The 13,098-nt window shown below is 41.8% G+C and overlaps 1 protein-coding gene across 1 annotated transcript in view; it reads left to right on the forward strand.

Moving 5' to 3' along the window:
* The window catches only part of COL4A4 (collagen type IV alpha 4 chain), a 108,289-nt gene that overhangs the window by 30,170 nt on the left and 65,021 nt on the right, over nt 1-13,098 (forward strand). The window contains exons 5-11 of the mRNA XM_054722994.1: nt 5,023-5,157; nt 6,167-6,211; nt 6,689-6,805; nt 8,475-8,543; nt 11,306-11,341; nt 12,630-12,692; nt 13,002-13,037. Of these exons, the coding sequence (XP_054578969.1) occupies nt 5,023-5,157; nt 6,167-6,211; nt 6,689-6,805; nt 8,475-8,543; nt 11,306-11,341; nt 12,630-12,692; nt 13,002-13,037 (501 nt within the window). The remainder of the gene's footprint in view (nt 1-5,022; nt 5,158-6,166; nt 6,212-6,688; nt 6,806-8,474; nt 8,544-11,305; nt 11,342-12,629; nt 12,693-13,001; nt 13,038-13,098) is intronic.

A 13,098-nucleotide genomic window follows, 5' to 3' on the forward strand; every position in this document is an offset into this window, starting at 1 on the left:
GAGTAGGTGAGGTAGCAAGTGGCATGAGATACAGTTGGAAAAGTGGATCTAGGTTATCCTGGATGATGAGGGAGGCTGTGGAAGATTTTAGAAAGAGTAGAGGCAGGTTGAATTTATGTGGTAAGAAGATCATTCTGGCTACTGTTTGAAGAGTAAGTGGGTGCAGGGGCAACAGTGTTAAGAAAAACTTGTTAGGAGTCTGCTACAGGTGGGAGGTCATGGGGGCTTAAGGGGTGAGCATGGAGGTGGGGGGAAGTGGGTGGGCATCGGGAATATTTGGGGGGTAGAACTGATGGGAAGGAGTAAGTGACTCCGTGTGGGACAGTTAGAGGTGGGTGGCAGAGGCTCCTGGGAGGACTCTGATGAGGTGTGAGCAGCTGTGTGCACAGTCGTGTACGGCTGACTTGCACATTTCAGGGGATGTCATGAATCCTCAAGTCTAGATTTGGATTTATGGAGCTCCAGGTCAGTTGGGTAAGTGACCAGGACTCATAGAGAGGGTTTAAGTAATGTTATAGTGTCACCTAGTGGTTTAATGATTGAATTAACCATCAAGCATGAAAAAAGCAGGAGAGGTGTTGCTGAATGCTTTTTTGTTAATTTTAATTATAAAAGTCTGAATTGATTCAGCATTCCATGAGTGTATGTGTAGAATTTATACTGTGCAAGGCAGCAGCCAAGAGTCAGGTAATAACATACATGGGTCCCTGGCCTCAAGAAGCTTGCTATAAGACATTGATGAGTACTTAGTGTTTATTGTTTCAGGGTGGATAGGAGAGTTCATAGGAGAGTTCATAGGAGAGTGAGGTTATAATGACTGGAATGAAAAGGGAAGCAGGACCTTTGAAGTTGGAGAAAATGGGTTTGAATCTCTGTGCCCCCAGGTGATGGCCAGGTGGCCTCAAGTCACTTGATTCATCTCTCTGAGCCTCCGATTCCTCCTTTGGGAACAGCATTTGATTTCTAGGGATGAGCAGATTAGTGGCAGCCCAAACAACTAATTGAAGATTTTGGTTTTAAAAATGTACATATTCTCTTATCTGTTGGTCTCTTGTACCAAGTTGTGAAATAAAAATCATTTGATCATATCCCTGCTTGAGAGAAGCGCCTGACATAGCCCATTCATACGGGCCAGATCCTAAAGGAATGCTCTGGCCTAGGAGAGTTGGACAAAGGGATGGCCTTTGTCTGTTATTTGTACAGCTGGCCCCGAGCCTGATGCTGCTGCAGCCACAGCGGGGAGGCGCGGATGTGGTCTGAGATCCACGCCAGCTGGCCTTTGAGTAGAGAGAAGGATGGCCTGGTGACTTCACCTGGCATGCCAGTTTCCTCAGCTGTCAGCCAATTGTCATTTCTGGAAGCAGTGAATCTGCTCTCTGACTTCACTGTCTCTCACTGAAAAAAGTAGTAAACCACAGAGGCCATTCAGGGTCCACAGTAGCACCAATAAATAAATAAATAAATAAAATGAAAAATTTAAAAATAAAAAATTTTTAAAAAAGAAATAAAATAAAAAAAGTCAGGGCACCATGTGTGAGAGCCAGTCATTCCACTGGGCATGCTTTTTTTGGTGTTGGGTTGAATGCTATGTAGTAATTCATTGTAGATCCCATTATGGTTCATGGGTAGAGGATGCATGTTAGGAGCAGAATATTTATTTAAAATCTTTTTTTTACAAAGATAAAAAATTTCTGTGGTTATTTAATGATTCTTTTGTTGTGGAAATGCCTGTTTATCTTGAAGTTAATCCTATTATCTATAATAATAAAAGTGTAATATGCTAATTAGACAGGACAGCCAAACGACCTTCCAGATGACCAACCTTCTGGATGAAGCCGGGGCTGCAAGGGCCGAGCTCCTTGCACAAATTTCATGCATTGGGCCTCTAGTAGTTCAATAAATAAGTAAGCTCAAGTAACTGCTCATAGCCATCGTTGTTGTTTTTTAGTGTTTGCTACTTCATTTTTTAATCTTTAGTGTTGAAAGTATTACATACTTCTCCTTTTTTCCCCATTGACCCCTGGTAGCTCATCTGCTATTCCCCGCTGCAGGCCTTCACCACCCTATTGTCCATGGGATTTGCATATATGCATACAAGTTCTTTGGTTGATCTCTTCCTCCCACCCACCCTTCCCTGCCTTTTATATGACAGAATGAAATGGAATTACTCTCTCCATTGTGGGGGTAAATTATTTACTCAACTTGGGTGAATGAGCAGTGACTATTTCGAAGATTGGTATTGGGGAAATTTTCATGAGCAGCTTTCTGACAGATTTAATGCTGTTGTAGAAGGTTTAATGTATTTCTTTACCTTTTTATCCTATAGAAAAATGCCTGTTAATAGAAAACACAGTATTAAATATAAAACAACGAAGTCTTCCAAAGTCCGTTGAAATGTAGGCATGTAGTGTTTTACGGTAGTATTTCCATTTGCAAAGGAGGGGTTGTATTTGCTGTTTAATACGAGTGTAATATGATTGACACTAAGGCACAAGTAGGCCCCTGTTCTACTCAACAACAAAGGACATCAACTTCACTGCATTCAGGGTCCTTTGCTCAAGTGGGGCGGTGCTCTGCTCCTGGGGCGAAGCCATGCTCGCAGGTTCCCAGAGCTGCTCTCAGCCAAGCCCTGGGGATGGCAGATCAGCAACAGGAGGGAGCTGCTCCTTCCCAGTTACAGGGACTTCCCTTGGGGTGGGTGGGTAGGGTCTGACCGAATTATTTTATTTTTTAAATTTATCTTTATTGTTGAAAGTATTACAGATGTCTCTGTTGTTTTTTTCCCCATTGACCCCTCCTACCCCGCACCCACCCCTCCCAGGCCTTCACCACACTATTGTCTGTGTCTGTATTATTTTATTAAGCATGTATTGCTCTCTACCTTTCTCACCATCATGAGGATAAAGAGATGATCACAGGAACAGGTGAGAAGTGTTATTAAAGAGGCGTCTTGGACAGGCATCTGATTCTGAAGGAGATGGCGAGTTTTTCCCTGGGGCATTGAGAGATGACTTGGGGGGGAGGGTGAGAAGGAACACTTCTGGACAGGATACCACAGACTGTGAAGGAACAGAGCTTGTTCAGAAATGCAAGGAAGTTGGTGTAGCAAGCCAGGGGCAGGGAGGAGGAGGAGGTGGGGAGGAAGAACTTAATGCAGACAGCCATTCCTGATTTATTTCTCTGAGGACAGCTCTTTCTCAGGTCAGGACACATTGCTGTACTGAATGGAGGTCCATTATTCTTACACTGCATTAAACATTCCTCTCCTTTATTTTCTTTCCCCTCTGAAGTTCTGGTAGCTCACTGGATTTGGCCTTGTGTGTCTAAAATGAAACACACTGGAGAGATTTATAGTCAGTTAATTGTAAAAGATTAAATAGAGGGCCGGAGACCGTGGGATACCAGGATACAGGCTTTATTGGAGATCACCCTGCCAGGCCGTCTTCCAGAAGGGAAAAGGGACAGGCTGGGGGTGAGAGTGCCTTTTGAGGGGAGGAAGGAGGGGACGGGGCTTAGGGTACTCAGTCCACGCTGATTGGTGGTTTCATGTGAGGTACATGGTTAGGGGCCTAGGGATTTAGGAATTGGGGGCTTAGGGTACATGGCAGGTGCTGATTGGTGGTTCAATGTACAGTCCATATAAGGTGTTCAGGAATGTCCGGCTGCAGGTGGAGTTTACGTCATGCTCCGTCCATCAGTTGGAGGAAGGGAGGATCTATCAAATTGGCTGTCTCTTTCTCAGTTACTCTTGACTGTTCAAATGTGCATTTTGTTGTTCCTAAATAATACAGCATTCACAAAAGATAATGTAGGCATTTTTGTATAAATTACATGTAAGACGAAAAGATAATTTCTAAACTTAATGAAAAAGCAGTTTTTTTCCTGAGCCTTACATTTAGGAAAAATAGGAACTTTTAACTTATGTTAATTAAGTAACCAAGTAAGATTAATGAACACCGGTAGGATAAGGTCAGCTGAAGTCATTATTTATTCTTACTTTCAGGCTGTAGCTTAGAATTTTTGCACTATCTAGAGTAAATTGATTTGCCCTCAAAATGCCCCTGAATGGTTTGTGCCCATGTAATTGTATTTTATACTTTATTGTTATTTTTTAGCACATATTTATGCATTTAAACTTCCTTGAGAATTCTAAGCTTTTAGTAGTTTTATGGATAACTCAATAAATAGCAGCTGTTATATAATGATGAAGGGAGCCTGGGAGAGGGCAGGGAGCGGGTCCCGGGGCCAGGGGCGGGTGCTCCTGAGAGGCAGGCTTGCTTGCTCCAGGACAGAGAGCTGTGAGGCGTGCAGCGTCTGTAACGGGCAGTAACGGAGCATTCATTCGGTGGATCAGTCCACCTCACACAGTGCCGAGGGCAGCAGGGAGCAGGAGCTGCTCACCTCTGTGCCAGCAATGTTCCCACTGTGGGATCCGGGGAGAACTGAGCTCAGGAAACTTCTTCCCCTGGACTAAGAGGTGACCCCTTGGTTCATGGAAAGTCAGATTGGGGAAATACAACCTCACACGGAGAGCCTACTTCACACTTACAAGAAATTAAGTGAAAGCAGCTAAAAATAAATGTTTCCCCCTCAAAGGGCAGATGGATCATTAGCCATTTGAAGTAAAGAAAAGATCTGGCAGTTTTCTCCCTGCTCCTAACTTTTATCACTAACATAATGGTAATAAGACTTTTATTATTTTTAAGTTCCTGGCTTCACCAAACAGCTCAAGACTTATAAATGTCATCCACAAAATGAAAGTAATAAAAGAACTATTATCAATTTACAGATAAGTATATGTATCTAAGGTAATTCAGATTTATTGTACTGCTTAAATCCAGATTGAAAAAGACAATGTAACTGTTTCTTATTTTTGTGATGAGTTAATCATTTGTGTTTCTATATCAGAGTTTGTTCAACCTCTAATTCTTCAATCTTCTGTAAGCCCCAGTGGTCATATATTTGTATTAGAAGACACTACTTAAGAATCAGCCCACCTCCCTTTTTAATCTTCCTTCTTAGGGTCACCCGGGACCACCAGGGCCACAGGGTCCTATTGGACCACTGGGACCGCCAGGACCCATTGGGATTCCAGGAGAGAAAGGGATGAGAGGGGAGAGCGGCCCTCCTGGAGCAGCAGGGGATAAAGGAGATAAGGTAAGCCTCTTCCGAAGGGCCACCCACCACCAGCACTGCTATGCCAGACTTGTTATAATCACAAGTAGGACCTGCTTGCGCCTTATAATAAATTAAGTCTAGACTCCTCTTCCATAGCAGCCCTCCTTCCCCAACCCCTCCAGAGAAGCTTGCTTATCTGGATCTTTTCTCTGCACTTAAATGCATGACTGCACCCAGCAGGGAGTTGTACCGGTTCATGGCTTTAAAAAAACACCTAAGTGCTGTTATGTGTACCATGCTGGGCATTTTTTTTTTTAACTCAACCACTCAACCATGTGGCTTAAAGATCATTCCATATCAATTTATGTCGATTGAACTTATTCCTTTAGAAATACTGTTTAATATGCTGTAGAATGGATAAAGAAAACAATAGTTCTTCCTTGTTGAGAATGTAAGATCATGTCCTAATTTGTGTAGAGCAGGTGTGAGAAAGCAATCCTGTGAATTACCTGTGCTCACATTTAAGAGTTTGCTTCTCCAGGGACTGATAGATTCTGAGACGTTGAATTCCCAGCTTACAGGGCACTGAATGTTTTCTTTCAATCCATGTTGGCTTCCTTACAACATGTTGGTTTCCTTACAACAAAAAGTATGACCTGGCTGGTTTGGCTCAGTGGATAGAGTGTTGGTCTATGGGCTGAGGGGTCCCGGGTTTGATTCTGGTCGAGGGCACATGCCTGGGTTGCTGGCTCAGTCCCCAGTGGGGGATGTGCAGGAGGCAGCCAACCAATGATTATCTTTCATCATTGATGTTTCTATCTCTCTCTCCCTCTCCTTTCCTCTCTGAAATAAATAAAAATATATTTTAAAAAAGTATGAAAGGTTAATTCTTAAATGTTGGCATTTAAGTGTGTGTGAAAATAAGTAACCATGACTGCTAAGGGTTAAAAATAATGAGCATTAATTATTTATGTTTTTGAGGAAATTAACTTGTTAGTCTGATCACTTAGTAATTTTTATAACTTTGTTTTATCGCCTGGAATTTTAGGGTCCCACTGGTGTTCCTGGATTTCCAGGTTTGGATGGTATACCTGTAAGTATCCCTACATTTTCTCCACTTTTTCAAACACTCCTCGAAACCCTTACAATCACATGTTCAAAAAATATATATACACATGCCTACTCATAATGACAGTTTTTATTTACTGACGAGTCCTAACTTTTGGAAGTGTGTTTAAGACTCTCGTTTCTAATATGAAAGCCACATGAAAGAAGGAAGAGGTATTTTGGGGAGCTTTACTAGTCATTAAAGTCTTTCTAAGGATTTAAAGGTAGGTTCCTCCCAAATCTCCAGAATACTCCAAACTGAATGAATTTGAATTGGGGCATATTAAAATGTACTTATTGATTTTTAATATACCACAAAGCACTGTGGATGGGGACAGAAGTTTCACAAAATTAAGTGGCATGTGAGTCATCATTGCCATAATTTGGGTACTCATACTGCATAATCCTTGTCTTATAGTATTCTTGCAAAACAGTGCTTCACTTATCATTTTGTTTCCTGTAGGGGCACCCAGGGCCTCCTGGATTCAGAGGCAAACCTGGCATGAATGGCTGCAATGGCTCAAGAGGTGATCCAGGGTTTCCAGGAGAAAGAGGAGCTCCTGGCCCAGAAGGCCCCCCAGTAAGACCACTCACAGCTTATCCTAATGGGAGTCTTAAGTGAAAGGCCCCACAGTGGGAACAGGCTTGGTGTGCTCAAGAAACAGAGTTAATACAAGTGTGGGGGAGCATGGTGAACAGGTGGGGTGGCTGGAGGATGAGGACAGAGGCGGGCAGGACCTAGGACACCTGAGGTCTTGTAGACTATGGAAGGAGGCTGGGTTTTCTTTCCCATGCCATAAGAAAGCTCTGGGTGGTTTTAAGGGAGGAAGCCATATGACCCGATGGATGTGCCATTGAGATGCTCCTGGCTGCTGTCATAGGACAAAGCTTACGTTGTTTATCATTCAGGGTTCACTGCAGACCTGTGTGTGTGAACTAGCAGATGTGCAGGAACCCGTCACAACAGACTTTGAATGGAGTGATGTGATCAGTCAGTGATCATGATTCCCATGTCACTTAGGGGTGATCTGTGGACCCATGAGCTAGCAGTGAAGTTTGTGCTCCATGCAGTTACTCAGTTAATGCAGTGGTAACTGGATTTCGAACCATTTAGTTGGAGGACTGGTGCTCTTTTACTCAAACGTGGGACTGAAATCCATGCCTTTTGGAACTATGGGGGAAAAGGACTGCCTGTGCAGGCAATCTGATTGCTCAAGGGAACTGGTGAGGAGCTTACCATTAAACCAGGAGTCTCTCCCATCAGAAGCAAAGCCAGGCACTCTTCCAAGAGGGGTTAACTTTGACATCTGCATGTCTTTTGTAGGAGCTTGATATATGAAAAGGGTTAAAATTTTTATGTGGTAACCCAGTTGAGGTATATTAATATATGGGATATTAAGATATCAAGTGTGGAAACTTTTGGGGGAAAAAGAATACACTGAGGTATTTCATTCACTTTTTTTAAAATACCCTAAGTAAATGTGCAGCTACATACAAAAAACTTACAAAAGGAACATGCTGACTTTTAAAAGTTAATCTTATAAAGGGTGCATAGGCTCTATTTTAAATACAAATAGTGAAATAAATAAACTAAATTTTTAAACAACTGTTTCTATGGCATATTATTGACAACTGCAATGTTTTTTGTTTTTTTAAAAAATATATTTTATTGATTTTTTACAGAGAGGAAGAGAGAGCGATAGAGAGTTAGAAACATCGATGAGAGAGAAACATCGATCAGCTGCCTCTTGCACACCCCCTACTGGGGATGTGCCCGCAACCAAGGTATATGCCCTTGACCGGAATCGAACCTGGGACCCTTGAGTCCGCAGGCCAACGCTCTATCTACTGAGCCAAACCGGTTTCGGCGACAACTGCAATGTTTACTTATAAGAATAATACATGTGCATCATGTTGTACAATTTCCCTGCTGTATAATTAATAAATATATATTAATACATTAGTATATACTAGATATAAACTACACATATATACCATATATTTATAATATAAATATACTAGTAGATCCTCTATCTTTGGAGGTTTCTTAATAGATTTTAACTGAATATTGAATAACTATATATGAGAACCTTAAGGTGATAATGACAACGAAGAGAATAAAGAAATCTTCACTAGTGAAATATGCCTATAATGGTAATTTTATTGGTGAGTAATATTTCACATGGGAAATAAAATGCTAAAATAGTAATGTGCTTTTCTCCACTCTTAAGTGAATGTTTTATTTTCAGGGCTTTCCTGGGGAAAAAGGAGAAAAAGGAAATTCAGTGTTCATTTTAGGTGGCATTAAAGGTAGTCAGGTAAGCATTCTGATCATGGTGGCTTTAAAATAATTTTTCCCCAACATAGGTAAACCCATACAGGAAACATATGAACTGAGATTCCCTTTGAAATTTTCCTGAGCATGCTGGGTTTTTAAAAAAGTATGTTTATTAATTTTTAGAGAGAGAAGAAGGAAAAGAGATAGAGAGATAGAAATATTGATCAGAGAGAAACATCATTGATCGGCTGCCTCCTGCACGCCCCCTACTGGGGATCGAGCCCACAACCTGAGCATGTGCCCTGACCAGGAATCAAACCAGTGACCTTTTGGTTCATGGGCTGACGCTCAACAACTGAGCCACACTGGCCAGGTGGCACGCTGGTTTTTATCCTCACCCTGGCCCTCTGGATGGCACCATTCTTCTTGTGTGAAGCACTTGGCTTTAGCTGCTCCAGCTGTAACATTCCAACACACACCTCTCCACTATTTTTTGCAGAGTGGCAATGGAGACACCATTTCAGGGTTTCTCAACCTTGGCACTATTGACATTTGGGGCCAGATAGTCACTTGTGTGAGGGCTGGCCTATGGACTGTAGAATATGAAACAGTATCTCTGGCCTCTACCTGTTAGATGCCAGTAGCAACCTCCACCCACGCAATATCTCCAGACATTACCAAGGGTCCCCTTGGGAAGAAAAATTACTCCCAGTTGGGAAGCACTGTTTTATTTGTAGTTAAAATGCGATATGAATACTTGCACCCCAGTATACTAGAAGTTATCACTATTGAACTGGAAAATTATGGAAACCTTATAGTACTCTCCTTGGTAAATTAAATGCTTTTGTGTTTCTAGCAATGAATGGTATACAAATATTCAGAAATAAGCTCTTGAATGACCACTTCATCACGCTAAAACAAGTAGCTGTGGACAAGAAGAAGGAGATCACTAGAAAGAATAAGTCAGGAGGAGAGATACAGTACATTTTCATGACACGATCACTTGTCATAAGGTAGAATATTTTACAACAATTAGATAAGACTAGCTCTAGGTTGCTCCTACTAAACCCTGAGTTCCATGCCACTGGAGTGGGGATCCCTTTAATGAGCTCGCAGTATTTGTGTGTGGCCTCTATGCCTATCTATACTTGTTAGATAATAAAAATTATGCTTTTTTATGGCTTAAACACTCTATTAATAAACTTAGTATTAAAAGCAGGGTCATCTAGGAACCAGCATGTGTATTAGAAGAAGTAAACTGACACTTATCTACTACTGTGATTTTAAGTAACCCATTAACCTCTCCGAGCCTCATTTTCCTTATTTGTGGAAGGAAATTAAAATAATATCTACCCTATCTTACCAGTGCTGATGATCTGTTATAATAATTTATATTGTAAACTATACATTTGCTGTACAATAGGAGTTGTGGTGGGTATTTTTCTTTATAATTGTGCAAGAGAGAACAGGTAAGAAAGAAGGGAATGTGGATATAGAGAATTCATCATCTTAAGGAGAAACAGGGTTAACAACCTTGGAGAAACAATGGTCTTGAGAGCCTATATCCACTTCACACACATTTGGATGGTTATTATTTTTAAAAAATGGAAAATATTAAGTGTTGGCAACTCTGTGGAGAAATTGGAGCCCTTGTGCATTGCTGGTGGGAATGTATATGGTGCAGCTGCTGTGCAAAATGGTATGGTGATTCCTCAAAAAAATAATTGCATAATTAACCTATAATTAAGCAATTCTATACCCAAAAGAAATGAAAGCAGGGACTCAAAGAGCAGATATTTGTATACCTAAGGTCATAGCTGCACTATTCACAATAGGCAAAAGATGCAAGCAACCCAAGTGTCCACTGAGGAATGAATGGATAAACAGAAAGTGATATATACATACAATGGAATATTGCTCAGTCTTTAAAGAGAAGAGTATCCTGACTCATGTTACAACATAGATGAACCTTGAGGTCATCATGCTGAGTGAAATGAGCGGGTCACAGAAGGACAAATAATGTGTGATTCCATTTATATGAGGTTCCTAGAGTACTCAGATTCATAGAGACAGGACATAGGAAGGTTTTTGCCAGAGGCTGGAGGAGGGGGATGGGGAGTTAGTATTTATTGTAAACTGGGAAGAGTTTACATTGGGGAAGATGGAGAAGCTTTGGAGATGGATGGTCATGATGGCTGCACAACAGTGTGAATGTACTTAATGTCACAGGACTGTCCACTTAAAAATAGTTAAAATGTAAACTTTTATCTAACATATATTTTACAATATGTTATATTTTACATTTGAAAAAGAGCCTGCAGCCCCTTTGATTCTTTAGAGTAAGTGGAGTCTCAGGGCAGAGTCACAAAGTGGTGGATTTGCACAGAGGCAGCGGGGAAAGAATTTCACGCCATTCCCTTTACCTTTACTCTAGGATGACCATTGGAGCAGGGTGTCTATAAAGGGAGGCAGGGTCTGGCACGTGGACCAGAGACAGACTGTGATGAAACGGGACCATTGGGTTTAGAACATTTTAAATTGAAAGCTGAAACCTCATCTTGATTCCACATGCTCAGGACGCCAGCACCTGCCTCTGGTTTCAGCTGAGTAGAAGCAGAATTCGGGCCTAAGAATGGAGGCCCATGATCATCTCCACAGAGCCCTCCACAGTTGTCTTCTCAACCGGGAAAAATTGAACAGACTGCACGTTAGGCCAAACCCTGTGTGTGTGTGTGTCTACTTTTACATCATGTGTTTTAGGAAATGGTGTTGCTCTTTTAAAGCAATGTGTCATTATTGCAGGGTGACAGAGGGAACCCAGGACCTCCCGGCTTACCAGTAAGTCTGAGCGGGCATGTGCTTTTGTGTGATCCCAGATAGCCTTCTGTCCCCATAGTTTGTATGTATCACAGCAGGACCAGCCGAAAAATGTGCGGGACCCCCCCCCCCCCCAGCGCAAAATGAACATGTAGGTCCCGTGTTCAAAAAGTATGAAGAATGTCAAGGTGGTGAGAGCAGAGCATGAAGTCAAGCACGAAACCCCATCTGACTGCACAGGTCACACCTGAGGCTGTCCTGGAACCTTGGCAAGCTTCCAATTACCTCCCTCTTCTATATTTCAATAATCATTTGCTGATGTACATACAGTCATTGATATTTAGAAGAGAAGTCTGCCCAGACACTAATATATGTCAGGTGGAAAGACTGCTGAATCAGTCATTGCGTATCGTATTTAAAATTTAGGACCATTTTCATCTCCCTGAAATTTGTAACTCAATGATTATATTAGTCTTTCCAATTCATCAATGTTTACAAGATCACAACTTAAATCAATTTCCACCTCCCAGTTGTTAACCCATAATTTTGCTTGGTGACTTCTGGCTATAGACAGGAGTACTTACCCAGGTTGATTTCCTTCCTACTTCCGAAGCTTGGTTCTACGTCATTAATGAGAGACCTTGATGTTGCTGTTAAAATAAAAACAAATTTATCCTCCTGAAGAGAACAATTTCATTGCACACTTGCAAATCATTTGACCTGGGCAGGGTCAGTAGGAGAGCAGAGTGCCTTTCTCCACAGCTGTCTGTGTGAATCTCTGTAATTATGCCACAACTTATAGGTTACAGAAAGTTGACTTCTGGCTTAACCATCGTGATCTCAAATTGGGGACAGCATTTCTATTCACACTGATCTGAAAGGGCATGCTTAAAAATATATTAAAGAATATAAATACATTCATATTTTCATATATTAATGCTAATTAATATTAAAAACTAAAAAGCATCCTGTTGTATATCAGAGTTATATATGGAATTTAGGGGTAGCCAGTAACAAATTTCTTTGTTCTCTACCTATGCTATTACAAAATTTATCTGTAAGTAAGTAGATTGATTTCTGGTGTTGAATTTGATCCTGACATAGGAATTTGTCACACCTGCCGGAGTGATTGGCCCATGGAGCTCTGTGCCCTACATCCGAGGCAGAGCTGCTGGGAAGATAGCTGGGGGATGTGTTGGGACTGTGATTCCTTTGGAAATTTATATCCACTTGGGATTACATGCAGCTCTTGCTGTGAATGATGATTATGGATTTGGGTAAAAAATGCACTGATTTTTCTCATATTTAGGGATCAAGGGGTGCTAGAGGACCAGCAGGCCCAATGGGATCCCCAGGAGAGCCGGGGTTACCGGTAAGTACAGCCCCATTCATCTGCCCCTCTAAAAACCAAGTTCCCATCTTGGGTCAGGCACAGGTGGGCTGTTTGAGAGGACATCACCTGATGAATCAGTGCACGCCCACTCCTTACCTGCGTGAGTCCATCGAGAAGCATGGGCCCCTCCCGGGGGGTGGGTATAACAAGCAGCCTCCCCCATGGGTGAAGCCCATGGGTGTTTTTAAGTAAATTAGGGGGTTCCTAAAGAGGAATTGGGACAACCAACAAAGACGCATTCTGGTTTCTGCAACTGATCTGTGATTTGTGTTTTTGCCATTGATTTAGGGGCCTCCGGGCCATCCTGGGAGTCCGGGTGTGAAGGTAGGCAGCCATGAGGAAAATATACAAATAGGACCCAGGTACAGTGAGACTAAACGACCAC

Source organism: Eptesicus fuscus, chromosome 11, assembly GCF_027574615.1.
Source record: "Eptesicus fuscus isolate TK198812 chromosome 11, DD_ASM_mEF_20220401, whole genome shotgun sequence".
In the NCBI taxonomy this organism is placed as follows: domain Eukaryota; kingdom Metazoa; phylum Chordata; class Mammalia; order Chiroptera; family Vespertilionidae; genus Eptesicus; species Eptesicus fuscus.